Consider the following 23,262-nt stretch of genomic DNA (forward strand, 5'->3'; position numbering starts at 1 on the left):
TAAAAATGATAGTGATACACTTGATTTGTGAATATGGGCATACACTGTATAAATTTATTTCCATAATCTTGAATTTAATTTTGATTTTTAGCAGAGGAAAGCGCTATATCATCCACAATGTCAGAAATCTATAATTAACCCTCTTATATACATAACGGAGTTTATTATATTCTTATGACTGTTAAATTTAACTAATTTATAAGGTAAAAGAACCTTACAAACCCATAAGGATATAATACACTCCCTTATGTATGTAAGAGGGTTAATTTACTTAATTATATATTTCTGACATTGTGGATGATATAGCGCTTTCCTCTGCTAGCTAATATCATTTTTTTTAAACTTATTTTAAATATATAGAAACATGAATTTTCTGATCTTTGCGCGTGTAGATAATATGGCTAAGTAATTTAAGCTATTTTGGTTTAAAACTGGCGCCATCGAAAACCAATAAAGATCGTAGTGCCATCTGTTCTAAAATTTTAAATAGTTTTTTTTTTCACATCAGATGGCGCCAGTACTTCGGTAAGTCAATTTTATCTGAGTTAATATATTTATAGTTTTTACGGTTTTGTGCTTTATGATATACTTCAGTTTATGGTTTGTTTCTTGTTTCCGATAAAGTGTTTGTACTTTGGACCTCTAGCGTTCTAAACATCAACCATTTTTTTCTAATATCGATTATAATTTCTCAGTACAAAATTTGATTTAAAGTTATACAGTTTTGGTTTAACATTATGTTTCTGTTTTAAATAAAATTTAATATGGAAGTGAAAACCTTTGAAGATATTTTAGTAGTACAGTTTATAATACTACCGCTTGATGGCAGTCTACCTTAACATATCTATATTTTGAAAGGGAACTGTAATAAAGCATTATTGCTATAATTTCCTATGATGACGTATTTTTTCATGTGACAGTAATTGTAATTTTCAAGTTTTTTAAAACAATATTTAATGTGCTTTTTATTCGATGTTATCATTGTTATGTTTTTAAAAATTATAATAAAATTTGTGGCCATTTTAAAAGCAGACTATTAATTGTTAGGAAAACAAACCAAAAAAATTGGAACATAATTACAAAGTCGATTTTCTGAAAATTATAATTGCGATTAATTTGGCAGTTTGGTTTACAAGAAATTTTGGAAAATGATCACCAATAATTATTTGTTTTTAAAATAATTTTTTATCTGTTATACGAAACGACCTTATTTATTCAACTTTCGGGGTTGTTATATTAAATCGAATGAGTTAAGTTCAAAAACGCAGTTTATATATTGTGGCACACCGAAAGCCTACGCAAAAACGTAACATGCAAATTTTTTGATCGCTAATAAGTTTTCTTAGAGAATACATTGTACCGAGATTTAATTCCGCTCTTCCCGAATGGAAAATTTCGGCCTAGCAGGTTTGGAGAGACATGTTAGCGTACATTTATGGTCTTCCCCCCAAATTGTATTTTTCGTTGAAGCAAGGCGCCTTCGTTGGCCGATCTAAAAATGCTGCGCCGTTTCACTACCCTGGCTACCGAGAATGCGTATCACTCCGCCGTAGTGCCTAATTGCCAGGAGTAAGTAAGTCCCCCAAACCTAACGTAAATGCTAAATAAATCTACGACCCGGTTGAATCGAAATTAGTTTTTTGGCGATATTTTACGTGATTAAAGGAGAATGTATTAGTCGACGATGGCATACGGGGTCGCGCGTCGTCCTTTTAGGCGGATGAATTTGCCTTTTTTTAAAAAGATGTTCCCGCTTTTTACGTATCCGAAGTACGTTTGATAGGGCCATGTTGCCATAAGCCTTGCTTTGCGTTCGTATTACGTTACCTAGATATAACTCTAAACACGTGCGTGTAGGGAGAAATTTATCAACAATGCGACCATCGAAAAGTCTTTTAATCGTCCGGAGTGTCAGATAGAATAGGCCGTTCGATGGAGAATATGTGTTTTGGTAGGGTGTTGCCGAACTTGGTGTAGTCAAGCCAGTATGGCGACAGCGCAGAGTCAGAGACTCGACAGTAGTGGCGAATTACAAAATCCATCGGGGAATTCTAATCTGCAGAATGGATCGTCCAACGAGGATATCAATTCGGAAGATGTTTCGGGTAACGTAATATTAAATAACCGAGGAAAAGCTCGCGTGAATAACTGTGGCCAAAATCGAGACATGAAAATGGATAACTTTCAAGATGGAGGCCCGCAGCTGAGTGGTAGGCCTAATACGGCGAATCCCGATCAAATGGGCTTTTCTTCCTCCATCGAAAGGACACGTATGAATTCCGAGTTTCCTAATTTTAATCAGAATTCTCGGGAGCCCATGATGGTCGCCGACGAATATCGAAATTCGCAAGAGCTAACGAATCACGCGGTGGTTTCGAGCTACGGAACTAACTACGACCGATCGGGCTACCCTGCCGAACAACATGGCGGACAGCCGCTACCCGCGAATACCGCGGCACCCGACGCCACCATGCAGTCAAATAACCAACAAAATAGTAAAATGTTCTCTCAATATCAACAATCTGCGATACGGGCCGGGTTTCCTCCGAATGCCAGGGGCCCTTCGCCGAGGTCCTCGATGCCACCGGCCTTAAGTGGTTACCCTAATTCTCAGCAACAGAGGTTTCTATCTGGCCAAAGTATTAGTCAACAAGGAGGGCCCACACCAACGCTCAATCAACTCTTACAAGCGCCAAATCCTCTCCAACGATTTCAGAATAGTTACGGAGATTATAATAGCAACCAAGGAATGCACAAAGACGTCAATCCCACTCTATCCGGACACAATCAGTATCCAGGCTCTTCGTCACCTCACGGATGGAGTCCCACCAGAGGCATGTCCTACCAACAGCAAATTGCTGGCATGGGCTCAAACTACAGAGGACAGGTACGTTACTCTTCTTAACGATTACTTTCAAAATGCATAATGTAACGCATTAATGCGATCAATGGTAACTTTAGCCTGAAATATGGTGACCCTTAAATTGAGGTTACTCTGCGAGTAATCGCATTATATTTTTATTTATAAATGTTACACCAATAATGAACTAGATAGGCTTATTTTAACACCCTCTTTTTACATTATTAAATCAAATAGGTGTTTCTGTAAAATGAAGTTGAAATGTAGTGGGTTAAAATGGTTTTGATGAATGTCGACAACTCAGATTTGTTATCGTAATTTTGATACGTGTAGTTTGCATTCGGGTAGGAAGTCTGAAGTCTAGCCTTCTGTCTTAATAATAATCAGCTAGGCTAATATCCAAGGCGCCACCTTTTGCCCAAGTCATCTAAACCCATAATGTGGATTAAAAACACCATCATCGGAGTTATAATATTTTATAGGAAAATCAAATTAGGTCTTTTAATTAAATTTTTGCAAATAACATTTAAGGAATCTTATCGGGCTGTCGCTGAAACAATTTAATAACCTAAATTTTATAGTGTAACCTTAAAGCATATTTTGGTGTTATCGAGGAGTCAGACAATTTGGCTAAAAATCCACAAATCCAGCGTTTCCTTCCCATAGACTTTTATATGGAAAATCCTTAAAGAAAATGGAAATGTCCAACCCATCGAGTGTTAATCACTCAAAATAAATGAATAATGCGATTGTAATTTGGTGAAAGCTGTTTATTTAGAATACAATTATAAGTGAAATTATTTCAATTATAATTCTCTATCATTTGATTCAATGAATTAAAAATTTATAAAACTTAAGTTAGGTCAAACAGTTGCTACACTAGCGGGAATAGTTGGGGGAATTAGTTAAATTTTATAATGAGGCTAGTCTGGGAATTTTTAAATTTAAATAGGTCCAAAAAAATTAGGATATACTGTACATTCTTTTAAAAAAAATTACACTTGGCTTACTAAAAAGTGAATGAGTAAAGGAAATTTTAAACTAACCTTTTGGGCAATGGGGTCATAAAGGGTCACGCTTTAGGGGTGGAAAGGGGGGAGTAAACCACCCTCATAAAATATTAAATGATTTCACATAATAATAGTGTGTTCAGTTTACATTAATTTTATCTAGCAGATAATATTAATTAATATGAAAAAATAATAATAACTGCGAAAGCCTTTAAATTTGAATTAGAAATTGCTTTTATTTTGAATCCATTATTTTTTCATACAAATGTGACAATCGTCACTGACAAAGTAACTTAGATTTTTGTGTATTATTCAATTAGAAAAAAAGTTTGTATCTGATGATGTAAACTATAGAAAATATCTTATCAAATTTTAACATTGGTGATTATTTTTATTTACTAAAGTTAACCATACTCTTCACGAAATTAATTTTTGAAACATTACTTCGGTTAAAATTAATTTATCAATTTGGTAACTGGTCATTTTATTACAGTAGGCTTGGAGTTAAAGGTCAACAGTAGTTGGTCCTAATGTATTTAAAAGATTGAGTCCCTGGTTTCTAAGGTCAGTTTGAAATATTAAGGGATATTAGGCCCCAGTTAAAATAAAACAATTTTAGGAAAGACTTAATTTAACTGAAGATTTGACTGGAAAAATCCAACTTAATGAGCCACTGTAAAGAATTTGTTTTTGTTTATTTCTTGTTGCCGGTGTTTGTCTTGAGGTCCCTGGAATTGAATTTTTATTTTAATATAGTTAAATTTTTGAGAATAATAATTGATTAAATATTTGACTTAAAATAATTTAAATGTACTAAAGATGCTTTGCAGTAGACCAAATTTAAGACTGGGAAAACGAGGTGTAAAATGTTAACGATTCAATAAAATAAAAAGTAATTTAATTTGTATATAAAACCTGCTTCCTATTTTATGTATTAGAAATTTTATTTTAATGTGATAAAACAATAAACAACTAAATTATAGTTAAAATTGAAATAAGAAAATTAAAATTAAATTATTGAAAATTGACAGTGGTAGTTTTGGAAGTATAAAATAATGGCTAGCTTATCTCTATTCAAATTCAGTACATACCAAAAAAATATTATAAAAAAATTATTCCTATCTTTGTTTTGGTTATAAATTGATTAGAAATGAAAGCATTTTTAGACTGATTTTCCTAGATAAAGTAGGAGTCTGTTAAAAATAAATGAAAACTAAGATAATATTAACATTCCTTACAAGAATTTCTGCAGGTAATATTTCATTTCAGTTACGACTTTGTTTACATAACTGAAGGAAGAATATAAACAGTTCAAATTAATAGATTTGGATACCAGTTGCTTTATATTATTTGAATTTTGATGGAAATATTTGTGTACGCTCACTTGTGTATCTATCTATTCGTAACAAATTTTAATTGTTCTTAATTGATGGAATTATGCTATAAGTCTATTGACTTGGCCCTTTTAAACCCTGAACAATGTATAAATATTATAATTCATGAACAATAAACTTGATCTTGATTGATGCAGATTTATATGCAAAAATGGTCTGAGGCTACGAATCTAATTTAATGATAATAATGTTTCTATACAACAATTATCAAAACTTGAAAAAATTTTGCTTGTGTTGACAAGATAAAAAAAGACACAAATTTTAATTAAATTTACATATAAATTAAATTACCTAATTTTAAAAATGATTGAAATGAAAATTAATGACTTTGAATTATTTTTAATTTATTCCAAATTACGATTTGGAGCAACAATTAGGATCCTCCTTTGACTTTCCAATGTCATTAACTTTTGTTACTTGACTTATGCTATTGCATAATCCTAAGACTTTCCATTTTTCATATGTCAATTGTGTCATTCATACATTTATTTTATAGGCATAACCATATTTCTGGTAGGTTGTATACTTTTGGTAAATGAATAACTTGTATTTGATGTTTGTCTTTTAAACTTTTATATTTTAAAGATTTATTTTTAATCAATTGACATTTGATGGCAAGTTTTTTTAAATTATGATTTAATAACAATTAAAAGTATTTTTAATATTAATGATAATTTTTGTCTAAATTGGCTATTAAAATTTATTAATGTAATCCCATTTCCCTTACCAAAAAATAAGTTGGATTTCAGTTTGTATACACATTATTAGTTGATTTTAACTTGGTATTAAGTAAGCTCAAGTTGTCAGCATATTTCAAGTTACTAGTTGAAGGGGTAATAAGTTGTTATTCAGTTGGTAGGAAAATACTTCTTTTGCTAAGTTTGTAATTAGTTGGTTTTTAGTAGTCAGGAAGTTACATATTATTTTTAAGTTGGTTTTAAGTAGTTAAATGTAAAAGTTGATTCTGGTTTAGTTGGAAATAAGTTGATTAATAAAGACGATTTAAGTTATTTTTAGTAGGCATTTGTCCCAAATACAAACTGAAAACCAAGTTGAAATACAAGTTGTCGTAAGTGGTTTTTAGCCAACTTATTTTTTGGTAAGGGATTGGCCAATCAAATTACTAATTATCAAAGGAAAAATTTTAACTAAAGTGTTTTTTTTATTTCATGCCATAACTCGATTACACTTCGATTAATCCAAAAGCCTCAGTAAAATTCTCCAATACTAATTAAAAGTTTTAAGCCTGAATACTAGCAATATTCCATTATTCGCAGACCTTTATTATTGTGTGTTTTTTTGTAGTAACAGAAATGGGTTTTACCACATTATGATATTTTATCACTTGGTTTTAGATTTGGAGATTAACCACCGGTTTTTAGATCTTGACTTTTTTTAGTGCATGCTTTAAGATTTGGACCTTTTTGTCACTGGGTTTTGATTAGTTTTTGATAAACAATTGAGATATTAAAAGGAGAATTGGGAGGTTTTTAAATGTTTATTGAGGTTTTGAATGGTTTTTACCCCAATTCTGGTTTTAAAGGGTGGTAATAGTTACAAATAGTGACTATTTAAGGGTAATTTAAAAAAAATAAGCACAAAACTGATATATTAAAAGTACTAGTCTTCTAACAAATTAATATAAGGATTTATGGGATAGTTTCTTATTATGAAAGGTTTTTTTTTTGGCCAATGCAGGTTTTTAAGGTTTCATACTAGTAGATTAAGTTAAATAACTGATAATGAATTTTCAATACAGTAAAAACCTAAACTTGTTATAATAATGTTAAAATCCATTGTTTCTGTAGAATGTGCCAATACAAGGTCCAGGTGGAGATCCTAACATGAAAAGGCCTCCTTACATGAGTTCGGGAGGGCCTCAAGGAGGTGCAGGCCCTCCACCTCAGGGTACCCCGTCGTCTGTATCTCCGCAACAGCAAATGAGCCAATTTGGACAACCACCTCAACAGTATCATCAAAGATCGTACTCTCAGCAACAGCACAGAGGAGCTCACAATCAGAATTATCCAGCTCAACAGGTATAAACTGGTCCATTCACTTCGCCATGTTCAATTCCAAGTTACGTTATTAAGCGTAAAAAGGCTCCAATATGTCCATATTTTCACAATCATAACCTTCGTACCATTGAATTAGCTGAATTTAAATTTCATTTATTAACCTTTTTGAAGTTTTGAATATTATATAAACCTTTTTGGGGTTTTAATTTAGGCTTTATTACCAACCGTTTAATGCTTAAATTTTGTTTTAACCATTTGATATTACTATAAATTATTTTATATTTAATTATTAAAGATTTTACATTTGGTCTAGATGATTTTATCTGCGGGATTGTTTTTTATTTACATTTAATGTAGTAAACTAAATCGTAAGATTTTGTAGTTGGGATTTGAGTTGTAAGAAAATAATAAATATGAAGAATTATCGTTATATTAAGATTATCTAATCGAGAGATAGGTGTTCTTGACGTTTTCGTATCTCAGTAAGGTTAATACCGTATGATTGATATCTTAGTCATCATGAAAATAGGTTTCCTGCCTAGTGAGGTTAAAAATATAATGACTGTATTTAAATATAGATTGGGACTCCGTATGGAATGCATGGCAGTGGTGCTAGTGGTGGCAATTCTAATACATCTCAGCAACCTGGAAGTAACTTCGATCATCAACGCTCTCAATCTAATCAACAGTCACAGCCTGGAAATTTTCCACAATCTGCAGGAAACAACCAGAGTCCTCAGGTAGGACAATTTTCTGTTATTGTATGGTGGAGCGTTGCGGGTACTAAAAATTCAGTCCATATAGTTATGGACTCATTAATTTGATAATTTTAACTGATTGGTTTGAAGTTTAAAATAACGCAAACTTGCTACGGTTTAAAAATATATTTGTAAATCCATTTCATATTGGAATCAATAAACACGCAGGCTCTATATCCCCATATAAACTGTGGTTATGTATTCCTTTAACCACAAGTAACAAATATGACCAAGTCGTAACAAAAATATCAAGAGTAGCGCAACATGCTGCCAACTTTGTGAACTGTTTATGATGAAAAAAAGAATGGACAAACATAGAATGTACGGATGAGGGTTTTGCTAATAATTAAACCATAAATTACAGAATTACTGTCATCAGAGTTAATTGCTTAATACATCAGTTTTTCAGAGTGACGCGGTAAGGTTATTTTTATCAAGGACAGCTATACTGTACCTTTTTGAGTACTAAGCTTGTTGTCTCTTCAACATAATGATCCCTACACTTATCAAAATTCACAGTGACCAGCTTTCAAATGCAAAACAGTAATAAGTAAATTATAAACCTGACTTAATGTTTTAGATGGCTAAACCCACTGTAGAATTTAGATTCTAGTTAATTTTGTGACACTTGTAGTTCGATAAGTTAACTTTATCAGTTCTAGTGGTATGACCTGTGTCTACTGTTGGAACTCTTTTGGATTTAGCCCCAGTGAATCACAATGGCGTTTCTAAAAAATACCTGTTAAATGATTGGTGTTCCTACTTTCAACAAGCTGTGATTCTTGGTGCAATAGTGAAGCAGACGCTATTTTAACAGTGCTGCCATGCATTTTACGTGCGAATTCATTTAAGATCGAAAACCAATTCCAGGGTATGTTCAGTAACGCGAATCTGGGAAAAATCGGTTTTTACTTGATGTTTGCTTGATGACCGCTCATCGTCATAGTGACGTAGGTAGTTACAGAACGGTGTTATTTTAGTCAGCGCTGTTTTTAAAGATGGCGGCTATAAATGTTAACACCGACGCGTTTGACGTCAAGTCATCAAAAAAACCTGCTCACCGAGATGGTTTTTTTTATGAGCATCGGATGCCTATCGTGACGTCAAATCGGAAACGTGAAAAATCGTACAGTAACAAAATGTTGGCATCGATTACTCAGCGATGTTTTTGATGAGCGTTACTGAACTTACCCCCAGTCGTTGAAGAACATAATAGATACGAACGAAAAACACCACAGTTAAAATAGCATCTGCTTCTACATTGTCCACTTACAATCATCCAAAAACCGATGCTTTGGGTAAATTTTAATAACTATAACTAAGTGTGAGTCCAATGCTTGAATAAAACTAATACGGGACGCTGGAATGCGGCCGAATTATGCCGTATATCGTAAATAAAACAAACACGGCACGAAGCAGAAATAGGACGTACAGCGTTAGTAAAACAGACACGGCACAAAGTATAATTATGACGTATAGCGTTAATAAAAACATACACGGCACGAAGCAGAATTATGACGAATATCGTAAATAAAACACACTGCACGAAGCAGAATTATGACGTACGGCTATACGGAACAAAGTATAATTATGACGTATAGCGTTAATAAAACATACACGGCACAAAGTATAATTATGACGTATAGCGTAAATAAAACATACCACGGCGCAACGCTGAATTATGACGTATAGCTACACTCAGGAATTATGAGCGGTCCAGTTGTCGTAATTGTCCATCGCGTGTACACGCTAGTAAACATGAATGGATATAAATTGACTTTATTGAAAGGGGGGGAGGGGCTGTTGAAGGGAAATTGACTTAGAATGTCGTCGCGTTGACAATTAATGACTTACTAAACGGCCTAGCATCGTTCATCAATCTAAAGAGACCTACCTGGTTTAACCGCTCGCGCGTGCAATGATACGGCAGACATTTCGCCCAGTACCGCCCCCTAACGGCGAATATTTAATTTCGCGTCTTTTATATATTGGAAACGTTGTTAAAATCTTCATTTAGGCCCTCATAAATTACACCATAATTCCCCTAATAGTAGCAACAATGCCGTTTTAAAAATCCTATACCGGGTGTTCCAATCCCTCTTCACGTTATATCGTTGGACTAAGTCGTATTAGGTTTCTACTTACGGAGAGTGACTGTGTTGAACTCTTAACAGTAAGCACATTCCTCCTTAATAAAATCCAATCGGCCTGGTATCTCATGGGTGACGTCTTCCCACCGAAACGCGAAATTGATTATTGAGAAGCAGGAATCCATACCTCAACTTACAAGGAGACTACCCGAGGTGGTTATCACCGATTTTGTTGAAACTCGGAGGTTAGGTAGACCTTATGCTAGTATGAAAATTGCCAAAGGGAAAAGTTGCAATGGGCTTTAGTTTTCCCATGGCAACCGAAAATGATTTTGACCTCTCAAAACCAAAAATTCTCCGTTTAAAAAAGCATGGGATTTTCGCGGTTTCACAGGGTACTTACTTACTTAAAAATTTAAAAAAATTAAATTTGAAAAACTTACCCAAAAAGATGAATTTGACCTATTTTTGGTAAAATTTATCAATTTTGGTTAAATTTTAACAAAATTTGGGTAACCGAGAAAAAAATGCCATGCTTTTTTAAATGGAGAGGTAAAAAACATTTTCGTTTGCCCATTGCAACTTTTCCCTTTGGGAATTTTCATACTAGCATAAGGTCTACCTAACACCCGAGTTTCACTGATATTTTCCATTTATTTTCGGATTATGTGAAGTTTGTATTTGGTTGACCAATACGAATAGGGATACACTAGTAGAGTTGCCTATCCTTATACCTATTTGACAGTGGCGAAGGTGGTAGTGCCAAAGAATGCTAAAAGTGTCAAACTTATAAGTATTGTTTAAGCTATCAACTTGAGCCTTGCCAAAAAAATACTATCATAAACACGTGACTATTTTATTCAGTGACTCTCCCGCATGTGCGTAGGGGGGGGGGGGGGAGAGCGACATTTATTGAAACGGCTATTGTCAAAAGCAGGAATCTATACCTCTACTTGGAATGCTTATCGTGCCTTATCGCGTATGGTAAGATCAATCTGACAGCTTTGGCCCCGCCTACGAGAGAAAAATCCCCACTGCGCGCGCTCCCCCCTCACGTTGTTGTTTGTTATAAGTTAAAATAGTGACGTCAAAAAAAACCGTCAGCCACATCGAGACGAAAAGCTGCCGCGATAAGCGTTCCAAGTAGAAGTATGGATTCCGGTCAAAGGTTAAATTCGTAACTGACCTTTTTTTTAGTTATTGAATGAAAACGGTCGAGAAAATTAAGACACCCTGTATAGCGATGTTTCGCGTATGTTAACAGAAGGTAATTAACAAATACACATCGTTAATTAAATATTCCAACCCAACTATAAGCCGCCCCCTTTTCCCTCGTTGTCGGGTTCAAAACTCGGCGCTTTTAAACGGTTTTCTCTTTAACGATTTGGCAAGCGGAAAGTCGGAACTTTAAATTCCCCTCTTAAACATTTTCTCCCTAGGGACTCCTATAGCGTTGCTTTATCGTCAATTTCCATTTACAAAATTAATGCGTTCGCAATGACATTTCGCGGCTACCCATTTTAGCTAAATAGTTCGAAATTACATTATTTATTTTGTCTTAACAATTGACACTGCCATTGTGTGTTAGTAGGCTTAGCCACGTTCGCCCTTCGGTGTTTAATGACACGCTAGAAGTAGACTAGTAGACTCCCAGTAATATCCGGTTATCGAACTGGTCCCCGGAACTCCCAGTAATATCCGGTTATCGAACTGGTCCCCGGAACTCCCAGTAATATCCGGTTATCGAATTGGTCCCGGGAACCCTCAGTAATATCCGGTTATCGAATTGGTCCCGGGAACCCTCAGTAATATCCGGTTATCGAATTGGTCCCGGGAACTCCCAGTAATAGCCAGTTATCGAACTGGTCCCCGGAACTCCCAGTAATATCCGGTTATCGAATTGGTCCCGGGAACCCTCAGTAATATCCGGTTATCGAATTGGTCCCGGGAACCCTCAGTAATATCCGGTTATCGAACTGGTCCCCGGAACTCCCAGTAATATCCGGTTATCGAACTGGTCCCCGGAACTCCCAGTAATATCCGGTTATCGAATTGGTCCCGGGAACCCTCAGTAATATCCGGTTATCGAATTGGTCCCGGGAACCCTCAGTAATATCCGGTTATCGAATTGGTCCCGGGAACTCCCAGTAATAGCCAGTTATCGAACTGGTCCCAAAAATCTCTGGTCCTAAAGAAAATTGTGAGTAAAATGGTCTCTGGTACTAGTTTACTCCAGTATAAATAATTTGGTAATTATAATTCAGTTTTTGGGGGACCAAGAACTCCTGAAATATTTAGTTAACAAACCAGTCCCAGTAAGTACCACCGTTCCAAAATGAAACTTCAAATCAACTGAAGTAAACTGCCTCACGCGTAGTCAATAGCACTTACCCACTCCCTGCCGGAGCTCCGAAAATATTAGCTCTGCAGTTACCATGGTAACCAACTAAAGATAAGACCACGACCAACTTCGATGGCGCGCTGTTCACTTAACAGCGCATCATCAAAGCTGGCCCTGATAGGATAATGCAGCGACCGATGGAGGTTGATTTAGAATCTAGGGTACGGAGTTCTATATCATATTTGATGATAGTAAGTCCGGTTCCTCGCGTTCTCCCTCACTTGACGCTTTTTCAAATTGGAAATTAAGAGCGAATTCTGGCCAGATTTGTAAGAATTATTTTGCTATAGTGTACGTAATTAAAAACAAAACTTTTGCCAAAGATAATAGGATTGCATTGAATATATATCATACATAAAAATATACCAAATAAATGCATTTAAATTTGGAACTTAGTAGCTTATATTTCAAAATATAATAAGACAAAGGCTTAACCCGTTGACGTTGTCAACGCCTAATTTAACGACGCATTTTGAGTTTATTCCGTATATTTTGTTTCGTTTCGGCGTAATCAATTACGGTGGTATTGTCGTCGTTAGTTTAGATGACTATTAATTAATTAAACACTATAGATGTTATGATTTCGAAATTCATATTGAAATGTTCTTACTGTAAGTTTTCACTAGTACTCGGGAATATTCTAAATTTACTAGCTTGTTGAGTCAGATTTTCCGCGCGTCCGAAATCCTATAAACGCGAAATTAACTGCCTAATTTAACGACGCGTTTTCGGTTTAATCCGTATATCTCTTAGCGTTTCGACGTAATCAACGTGGTGTTGTCGTCGTTTAGTTTTAGGTAAAGTCGACACGACGATTATGTACAATACAAAGTCGTCAGATTTACATAATTCACGACAAAACAGACGTCCCAAGAATTTGTATGGCATTGAATAATAAAGTGGGGAAACCGAGAGAGGGGGAATGTGTACCACTTGTTGATAAGTCCTAATATACCGAAAGAGCCAAGTTTTAACTGTAGGGGGAGATCATATACGCCATATATATCTATAATGTATGTGTATGTGTGTAGTTGCGGTTTCCGTGGTGGCGGAGGGTTAAAGAGAGTTGAGGGAGACGGATTCCCCTCAAAAGCAAAGGCCTAGCTTCTTCCCCGTGTTTGGATGGTGGCGAAAAGAAAAAGAAGCGATATCTATTCGTGGCGTGCGGTGCTCTCTCTATTTTGGCGGGCTTCCGCGTCAATGATGCTGCCTGTTCGAATTCAGATTGTTAGCAGCGCCCCCGTGTGACGAGAGGGGGAGACCGGGATGATGATTCCCCGATTGAATTGCTCGAGATCACCTGTTCCCCGCTGCTCTCCGTTTAATGAAGCGAGGGTGAAGCGGCCAATTATTTAGCGATAATCGCCAGTATAAAGAGACGTTTTGTTGTCCGCTTGTCCCTAACGTGCCGTGTTTTGATTTGCTGCTCCTTATTTGTATCCAGGTTTATCGACGGATTTCATTTCAAGAGACGTAACCCCAAATAGTTCTTCCCCATTTTTAAATCAATAATTTGAATTTTGATTACATTTTTAGCTCAATAATTTAAACTTCTTTTATTTCTAAAATTTAACTTTCTCTTGACTGACACATTTCACAAATTTTTGCCTTCTACCAAATTTATAATTTTAAAATCTACCAAATTTATAATTTTAAAATCTACCAAATTTATAATTTTAAAATCTTCCAAATTTATAATTTTAAAATCTACCAAATTTATAATTTTAAAATCTACCAAATTTATAATTTTAAAATCTACCAAATTTATAATTTGAAAATCTACCAAATTTATAATTTTAAAATCTACCAAATTTATAATTTTAAAATCTACCAAATTTATAATTTTAAAATCTACCAAATTTATAATTTGAAAATCTATCAAATTTATAATTTTAAAATCTACCAAATTTATAATTTTAAAATCTACCAAATTTATAATTTTAAAATTTACCAAATGAATAATTTTAAAATTTACCAAATGAATAATTTTAAAATTTACCAAATGAATAATTTTAAAATTTACCAAATGAATAATTTTAAAATCTACCAAATGAATAATTTGAATATCTACTCTAGAAAACAGTTAAATTAAAAATGTTTAATAGTAAAGTAGGAAATTTAAAAAACTATCCTAAAAATATTTAGAAAAAAAAATACTAGGATAACTTGAAAATTATATGCTACCAAATCTTATCTCTTGTTTGACAATTTTCGGACCATATTTCAATTCAGCATGGCTCAAAGGCAGGGCCTGTTTTGCGGGGGGGGGGGGGTGACACGAGCATTCCACTATAGAGACGGTGATAGCCCTAAAATACTTACTTTATTAGAAAATTTTACCAAATCTTGGAGAGCGAAATTTTTAAAACACCCTGTATAATTTTTTGGTTTTCAAATAACATTTAAGTTATTTTAAGCTCGTACAATAAAATTCGTAGTGATAACGCGTTTTCAACGATAAATTTTAAAATGCCCTTAATAATTCGTTTAGTCGTGAAATTTACTTCATCCGTAGCTTTTATTGTAACGGCGTAACCTTTTTATTGCTTGTAAAATTTTTAAATAATTTATAGGTTCTATTTTTGGCCGAAGCGCCTTTATTAGTAGCTTAGAAATTAAATTTAACGAAACCATTTTTCATCGCTTACCGCCGATGACCGGTGTTTTATCAATTAAAAATTCATTTATAAAAGTCGAATTTTTTTAAACAAGATAATAGCATTTTTATTCATTTTCGAACGAATTTTTATAGTCTCGATGGAGAATTATCATCCCTTTAATAGAGTTGAAACCCGTCTACTGAAGGAATGGGCGTGGCTTTGAAAGCGCCGTAATGCGAACCGTCATCGCGAGTTTTAGATTTATTCACGCTTCTTTTCTCATTTTAATTTCCAAAAACTGTTAAAGGTTAGAGAGTCAGGGTGACCACGCTTCCTATATTTCGATTGACTTCCTATCATTTGTCAATTTTCCTATATTTCGATATATTTTTCGTACTTTGAGCTTCGATATCAATATAGTTTTAAAGTTTGATAGAAGGCCTTTTACGAAGCATGGGCTTTTGCGGTTGGCTAGTGTTTTAAAATGAATATGTAATATTACCTAAATACATTTATCTAGTCACGAGGTCTGTGATGTTTTCATATTAAATTTAATATCTATATTCAAACAAAGTCACTTAAAAAGCATTGGTTTTATCTTAACTAAAATTATTCCTAGAATTTCCTATAAATTCACCTAAACGTTATTAAAATTGCCAATTAATTCACCTGAACGTGCCTAAAATGTCCTATAAATTCACCTGAACGTTCTTATAATTTCCTATAAATTCATCTGAACGTTCTCATATTTCCTATAAATTCACCGGAACGTTCCTAAAATTTCCCATAAATTAACCTGGACGTTCCTAAAATGTCCTATAAATTCACCGGAACGTTCCTAAAATTTCCCATAAATTAACCTGGACGTTATTAAAATTTCCCATAAATTCACTTGAACGTGCCTAAAATGTCCTATAAATTCACCTGAACGTTCCCAAAATTTCCTATTTTTCCTAAAACAATTGAGAGGGTTTCCTGTGGTCGACCTTGGAGAGTTTAAGCGACAGTTAAATCTTGTTAGTAGAACCCGGAGACTAATTATTTTATCGGTAATTGAATTTTTAATTGTCAAGTAGTACGAGTGTTCCAAATTGAGGTAGAAAGTATCTAAGTTTAAGAATATATTTCTACCTGGAGGAGAATTACTATGTAGAGACGAGCTTTCCGTGGCCATTTTAGAGGGGGGCGGAAAATCGTCACCGACGTGTGCTTCGATCGCGTGGGAAGACGTCAGTCTTAGGCGACCAATAAGATAAATGTTCCGATTTGAAACACTGAAATGAGCCGAAATGTTTCTAGGGAAGAAGTTACTTGGGTTAAAAAAAATATAAAAGTCGTCTAGGGGTTAAAAATACTTCAGTTATTTGTATCCGAAATTCTAAAAGTCATTGCGTATTGAAATTCTAAAATGTCACTAAAATGGCGCTAGATATCGAAATTCTAAAATGGCGTTCGATATCGAAATTCTAAAATGGCGTTCGATATCGAAGTTCTAAAATGGCGTTCGATATCGAAGTTCTAAAATGGCGTTCGATATCGAAGTTCTAAAATGGCGTTCGATATCGAAGTTCTAAAATGGCGTTCGATATCGAAGTTCTAAAATGGCGTTCGATATCGAAGTTCTAAAATGGCGTTCGATATCGAAGTTCTAAAATGGCGTTCGATATCGAAGTTCTAAAATGGCGTTCGATATCGAAGTTCTAAAATGGCGTTCGATATCGAAGTTCTAAAATGGCGTTCGATATCGAAGTTCTAAAATGGCGTTCGATATCGAAGGTCTAAAATGGCGTTCGATATCGAAGTTCTAAAATGGCGTTCGATATCGAAGTTCTAAAATGGCGTTCGATATCGAAGTTCTAAAATGGCGTTCGATATCGAAGTTCTAAAATGGCGTTCGATATCGAAGTTCTAAAATGGCGTTCGATATCGAAGTTCTAAAATGGCGTTCGATATCGAAGTTCTAAAATGGCGTTCGATATCGAAGTTCTAAAATGGCGTTCGATATCGAAGTTCTAAAATGGCGTTCGATATCGAAGTTCTAAAATGGCGTTCGATATCGAAGTTCTAAAATGGCGTTCGATATCGAAGTTCTAAAATGGCGTTCGATATCGAAGTTCTAAAAAAAAAGATTTAGTTTCCGTTATAATGTAGAATTTTTTTTAATTAATTTGGGGTTAGAACTAAGGCAGACGCTCCGATAAAACTTAAAATCTATTTAAAAAACCTGGCGACACGAACAAGATACTGGGTTGCCACAGCACCGGAAAAAATCGGGATATTTTTAAGAACTAATAAAAGTCAAGGAATTAAATTTTGTTTGAATAGAAAACATTTACTCAAATGGCAAATTGTGGCTTTAAAAATCAGGGGAAAAGCTGTGGGCGATTCTGAAGATAGGATAGAGCGAATCGAATCACTTGTCAATCCCGCGTATCTAGCAGTGAATCGCTGGTTAATTCACTTCGAATTTGGCGCGTCGGTGGTGTTAGTTGTACGTGACAAAGCGATTAGAAAGAGAACTATTTAATGATTCCGCGCTCAACGGATTCCAGTCTGAGAGGGGTTGGGGGCGAATCGGACGTTACCAGGGATACCATGATTCCTATATCAGGGTGACCAGACTTCCTATATTTTTAATGCCTTCCTATAATTTTCTTTTTTTTTTCACCTATTTTCCTATAATTTCACGGTCCCTTGAAAATGAAAGACCTTTTTGGTACGTGTCATGAAACATCTAGTGTAAACACGTCCACTTTCGAACCAAATCGTGAAATATACGGGCTTTGTAAATCCGCTAAGTGATCCAATAATGCCAGAAAGCAGTGTATTGTATAAAAAGAATAAATTCAATAAAATCAAAAAAAAATATTGATTTGATTTTTTTTTAATCAAAAAAGTGCCAACCCCGCCGGAATTAGTCTGGGAAATTCAGGTAATTTGAATCTGATAAACTGTGTTAACCCCGGTTAACCCTTCAGTAGATCCAGTGCCGGATTAAGGACTAGACCTACTAGGCACAGCCCTACAAGCCCCCAAAAAAATTGATGGATTTTTCACTGATTCGGTTTAAGAGAAAACATATCAGGCTTGTTGCTTTATTATTTGAAAAATCATTAATCCCGTGACATAAACTCAGCTTCGGGACACGCGAGTTTGGCGTTTTTGCGCTTTCCTTACATAGGCCCCGACCAAAATCTGCCTAGGGCCCCCGTCTTCAGTAAATCTGAGTCGTCTGATCTTTGTTAGCTTAAAAACCTCGGTTGGCCCAAGTACTAGTTTACTAATTGGAGACGTCCAAAGTAAGTGGTCCCAAAAACCAGTTTAGACAAACAAAATTTCTCAAATCTAATGAGACGCGCCTCGTTTCAGATTGTCAAAAGTGTAACTATAAATGTCCCGATGTCAGCCAATTATAGTTTCGGTGTCGAGGGGTCGGATATTCACCCAAAATGTGTACGGGATTTCTGTGAATGTCCGACCCCTCATACGGTGTATTGTATGGTCCTTTTCAGACTATGCTTGCGAAACATGGCTTGGACTCCTTTAAAGGGAGTAAAAATCATATTGAGAAATAAGTCTGCTAATTTACGCGAAGAATTTTGTTTGTAACGTAACACTCCAGTCACCAATAGGCACTTGGAAATGGCAGCATTACATCACGCCGTACCTTAGCAGGGTTGCCACGGTACCTGCAATTCCTGGAAAAGTCAGAATTTGAATATTGGTATAAAAATCACAGAAAAGTCGGAATTTTAAAAATTAGGCTAAAAGTCGGGGAATTTTAAAAATTAGGCTAAAAGTCGGGGAATTTTAAAAATTAGGCTAAAAGTCGGGGAATTTTAAAAATTAGTCTAAAAGTCGGGGAATTTTAAAAATTAGTCTAAAAGTCGGGGAATTTTAAAAATTAGTCTAAAAGTCGGGGAATTTTAAAAATTAGTCTAAAAGTCGGGGAATTTTAAAAATTAGTCTGAAAGTCGGGGAATTTTAAAAATTAGTCTGAAAGTCGGGGAATTTTAAAAATTAGTCTGAAAGTCGGGGAATTTTAAAAATTAGTCTGAAAGTCGGGGAATTTTAAAAATTAGTCTGAAAATCAGGGAAATGTCAAGAAATTTAATTTCGGTTGCAAATAGGAAACTACTAAAATTTAGGTTAAAAATACATAATTTAAGTAGGTAAAATCTCAGGAGATGGTCAATGAAAACCTGGAAAAGTCAGGGAATTTGATTGTAAAAAAACTGTGGCAACCCTGCTTAGGCTATGGCCGCCATGCTGATGTTTCTTTTTTCTAATTGGATAAAGCATTGGTGACCTATTATCTACGTCATGCTGCCAAGTTCCTATAGCTTGTGATAAACCTTGTGGCAGAAATGTGAAAATCATATTCCACTTCAAAGAACTTAAATGAATTAGTTTGGGAAATCTGTTTTTGGTAAGCGTTGTCTGAAATTGGTATTCGTGCTAAAACGGAAAGCGAAATTGTAAATTTCCCGCCTAATAAGCGGAGGGGCGAGATAAAGTGTAGAATATTAAACGTCTGTTACGAAGAGTAGGTTTTGGGTTATCAGTTCCCATCGAGATATCCATTCTCGGCTGGAGATTGTTTGAATGCTTGGGGTTTGTGTAACTTTTTCCGGATCTTCCATCCTAACTCTCTCCGCCCCTCTTTCTACCTACTTTTATAGGAAAAGGAAATCAGCTGTTTTGCTGTTTTTATATATACAGCTTTTTTTCTTCAAGCACGCCTTCTCTTTTCGCTATTTCGAATTTTTAGCGCCTTTTTATTCTTAAGCCTTATTTGTTAGTAAGTTTATAGGGATTAGAGATTGAGCTCCCTACAATGCAACGCCTACGAATCAAGGGTACATTTCGTTACGCGAATGATTTAATTATGAGTATTTAGTCGGTTTAACACTCGTTATGGACTAATAATAAAGTTAAAAAGAAATTTCACGTTTAAAACGTCTAAACGAGCTGTTCTTACGTGTTTTATTGTACGAACTTAACCTCTTTTTATTTCTTGGATTTACAGTATTGTGGTCTGGTTTAATAGTCTTATTTATTTGCCATTTCAAATTAAATATACTTTAAGATTTAAATCAAATATTTAAAAATTTGAATTTGTTTAATATTTTGCGTTTATAGTCGAATCTTGTAAGGATTTATTTTAGTTTAATTTCATGTAAATATTAACTTTTTTAGTAAATAACATTTTAGAATAACTATGCCTGTAAAATTGTAGGAATTTGATTTTTTCTGTGTCTTGTGCGTAAAAACATTTCCCCTGACCGAAATCTGCTTGTTTCAAAAATTTTACGGGGTTGACCACTTTTTCATAAAAGCAATTGTTTTTTTTTTATTATATTAAGTTAATTCATTCTCATACAATGGTTCTTTTCCAGTGAATCGATGTATACTTGACTTCTATCGGTTCTATAATTTAAATTAAATTAAATCTTAATTATATATGTGATCTATTTGTTTGACAATTCGATCCCTCCATTGAATTACGTTTTCAAATTTAAATCAATCTAAATTGAAATCAGGCAAGCCTGATTTAAAATACATTTTCATAGTTTTCGAATTAAATTATTCGAATCGATTCGAAAAGACCAATGGAAAACAACCCCGATAACGTGCAGGCAACTCGTAATGGCGGCCGGGTAAATTTCAATGGCAGCCTCCGTGTTTTGCCGCAAAATCTCGTCTGTATTAAAAAATATAACAGGTGAATTGTTTTCCCCGGGTTAGCCAAATTGGCTGACTGAGCTTGACAGTGAGAATGCAACCTTTTTAATAGCGTAATTATGATAATGAAGTCTGCGTTTCTAGGTCTTGTTCATAATGAAAACTTGGGTTTTAGTGTATTAAGCCAATTTTCCTCATCCAACTCGCGCCATAAAAGTGAACTTAAATACGTATTCAAGGAAACGGTCTTTAGGGGTCAAGTTCACCATTAATTTTAACGAGTGCGTTTTTAACGCGTCGATAATAGGAACCGATTTCCAAAAATTGTCAATAGAATGGAATACATTATATTAAAGATTTACTTTTTTAAATGTGTTTAATATTTTATAAGCTTCTTGGAATATATACTGTATATCCGAAACATTTTCTTTTTAAGAAATAAGTCATCGAATTATTTTTTAAATTAAACCAATGTGTTTAAAATAATATTGGTATTATAATTAAGAAAAACGAAAATTTTGTTCCGTAATTTGAACTTGGAGTTTTGGAACAATATTCTATTTCAAAAGTTTTATTCGTTAAAATATCGATTAGAGGTGGAGAAAAATACGGTCTTTAATTTCCAATTCAACCCAGGTGAACCATCTTAATTTTAATCAGTTGCTTTTGTAGTTTCAAAAAAGCTGATACCACATTTTTAATCTACAATATATATACCCATTTAATTTTTAATCTACAATAAATATCCTCTTTTTTCATCTATCTTAAATATGCTTATTTTATTTTTCAGTCAATAAATATCTTTATTTTGCTTTTTAATCTACAATATTTATATTTGGCTTTTTAATCTACAATAAATATGGCTATTTGATTTTTTAATCTACAATAAACATCCCTATTTTGCTTTTTAATCTACGATAAATATCCCTATTTCGCATTTTAAACTAGAATTTATATCTTGTTTTTGATCTACAATAAATATCCCTTTATTACTTTTTAATCTTAGAAACATTCTAAGTCCTTAGAAGAGTCGTTTTCCTTTATCCCTTATCTATTATCCAATCGCGTGAATTCTTCAATGCCGCGTACGATTGCCCCGCCCACTTCGGGCCGAAACGCTCGCGCTAAATTACTCTACGTATAACGTGTTCATGATTAAATAATGCCTCAGATTAGGAAATGCACGCCTGCTATATTGAACCATCGCGGTCAGGTGCCATAATATTTTTTACGATTTATTCCTGGGTGCTTGTGGATAATCGTGGCACCACCACCGGCATAATTTAACATTTTTAACGGGGTAGTGAAACTAGTGATACCCTTAATAAAACAAACCAATGACCCGCTAGGTATTTGGTTCATATAGGTGACGCCACGCGTTGTGCACTATCAAGGATGGTTTACCACCTAATGCCAGTTTATAAATTGTTTGGACCAGTTTATTTATTCAAATTGAGTGTTACTTGTTCCTACGATCAGCACCAGTGATTTAGTTGGCCTAAGTACCGGTTAAATAATTAAAAGGTCACTGGTCCCAAGGATCACCCATTCACCCGATAAAAAATCTTCTCGATACCGATTATCGGCTATATTTCGGTTTTCGGACGCAATAATATTATCCCCAATTGACGCCGGGGTGCTTGTGGATAATCGTGACACCACCACCATTTAACATTTTTAACGGGATAGTGATACTTTTAGAGAAAAAAACCACGATGACCCAGAAGCCGATTGGTCGAATTTGTGGTGACGTCACGGGTCGTCCTCTATTACCGGCTATATTTAAAGACAAAAAGAGTCCCTTTCGCTTCTAGCCGGTTATCGGTCCATGCAATGCCTGCTCTCTTTTTTATTCCTCATTACGGTAATATATTCCCGCGCTTTTTTATATTTTTCGTTGAGAAAATATTGCTCGCTCTCTTTACTCTGGTCACAAAGCTCTCGGGGTAGAGTCGGTATTTTTTGCCCCGTTTTCCCTTAGAAGCGTTTTTACGCAAGCGTCCCCTTTTTTGCGCTTGTTCCTAGCACACGTAGAAGAGAATGAAACGGCGCTCGGTAAAGATAGAGCCGAGCCAAGACCGCCTACCTTAAAACCCGGGGTACAGCGGGCTACGCGACGACGATGGTGGTACGGGCCATGGTACCAACGCTTTCTACAGTTTTGGCCGGTTCGCCGTAAGAGCACCACTGAGCGCTCTTTCCCAACTTTTCTACGTCCCTTCCCCCGACGCTAACCCCCATTTTTGCTTCAGCCAATTCCGCGTACGATACTAAAATACACCGCGTTTTAACACGTTCCTCTTTATAACTCGAGGATTAATTTTGCCCCGAATAAAACATATATAAGAAAAAATACGCCAAAGTCTCGATATTTATTTCTGGGTGGATTTTCTACTCGTTTTACTTTTGGCCCGGCGATTTTTACCGCGTTTTACGCAATATTTTA

General features: G+C 34.8%; 1 protein-coding gene and 1 long non-coding RNA gene across 6 annotated transcripts in view; one reads left to right on the forward strand and one right to left on the reverse strand.

Annotated features, from left to right (window-relative positions):
- Positions 1 to 1,261: 1,261 nt before the first annotated feature.
- Positions 1,262 to 23,262, forward strand: part of osa (trithorax group protein osa) — a 72,441-nt gene continuing 50,440 nt past the window's right edge. For all 5 annotated transcript variants that reach the window (XM_090160439.1, XM_090160440.1, XM_090160441.1 and 2 more), the window contains exons 1-3: positions 1,262 to 2,887; positions 7,073 to 7,303; positions 7,861 to 8,022. In XM_090160439.1, coding sequence (XP_090016565.1) covers positions 1,988 to 2,887; positions 7,073 to 7,303; positions 7,861 to 8,022 — 1,293 coding nt within the window. In that variant the 5' untranslated portion in view covers positions 1,262 to 1,987. The remainder of the gene's footprint in view (positions 2,888 to 7,072; positions 7,304 to 7,860; positions 8,023 to 23,262) is intronic.
- Positions 7,286 to 10,480, reverse strand: LOC149926047 (uncharacterized). Its single transcript, XR_016476920.1, has 3 exons — positions 10,186 to 10,480; positions 9,703 to 9,789; positions 7,286 to 7,418 (listed from the first exon to the last, which is right to left on the reverse strand). It is a non-coding gene; the product is annotated as an uncharacterized LOC149926047 (long non-coding RNA).

The sequence above is a fragment of the Leiobunum rupestre genome, chromosome 10 (assembly GCF_980474605.1).
Source record: "Leiobunum rupestre chromosome 10, qqLeiRupe1.1.hap1, whole genome shotgun sequence".
Classification (NCBI taxonomy): Eukaryota; Metazoa; Arthropoda; class Arachnida; order Opiliones; family Sclerosomatidae; genus Leiobunum; species Leiobunum rupestre.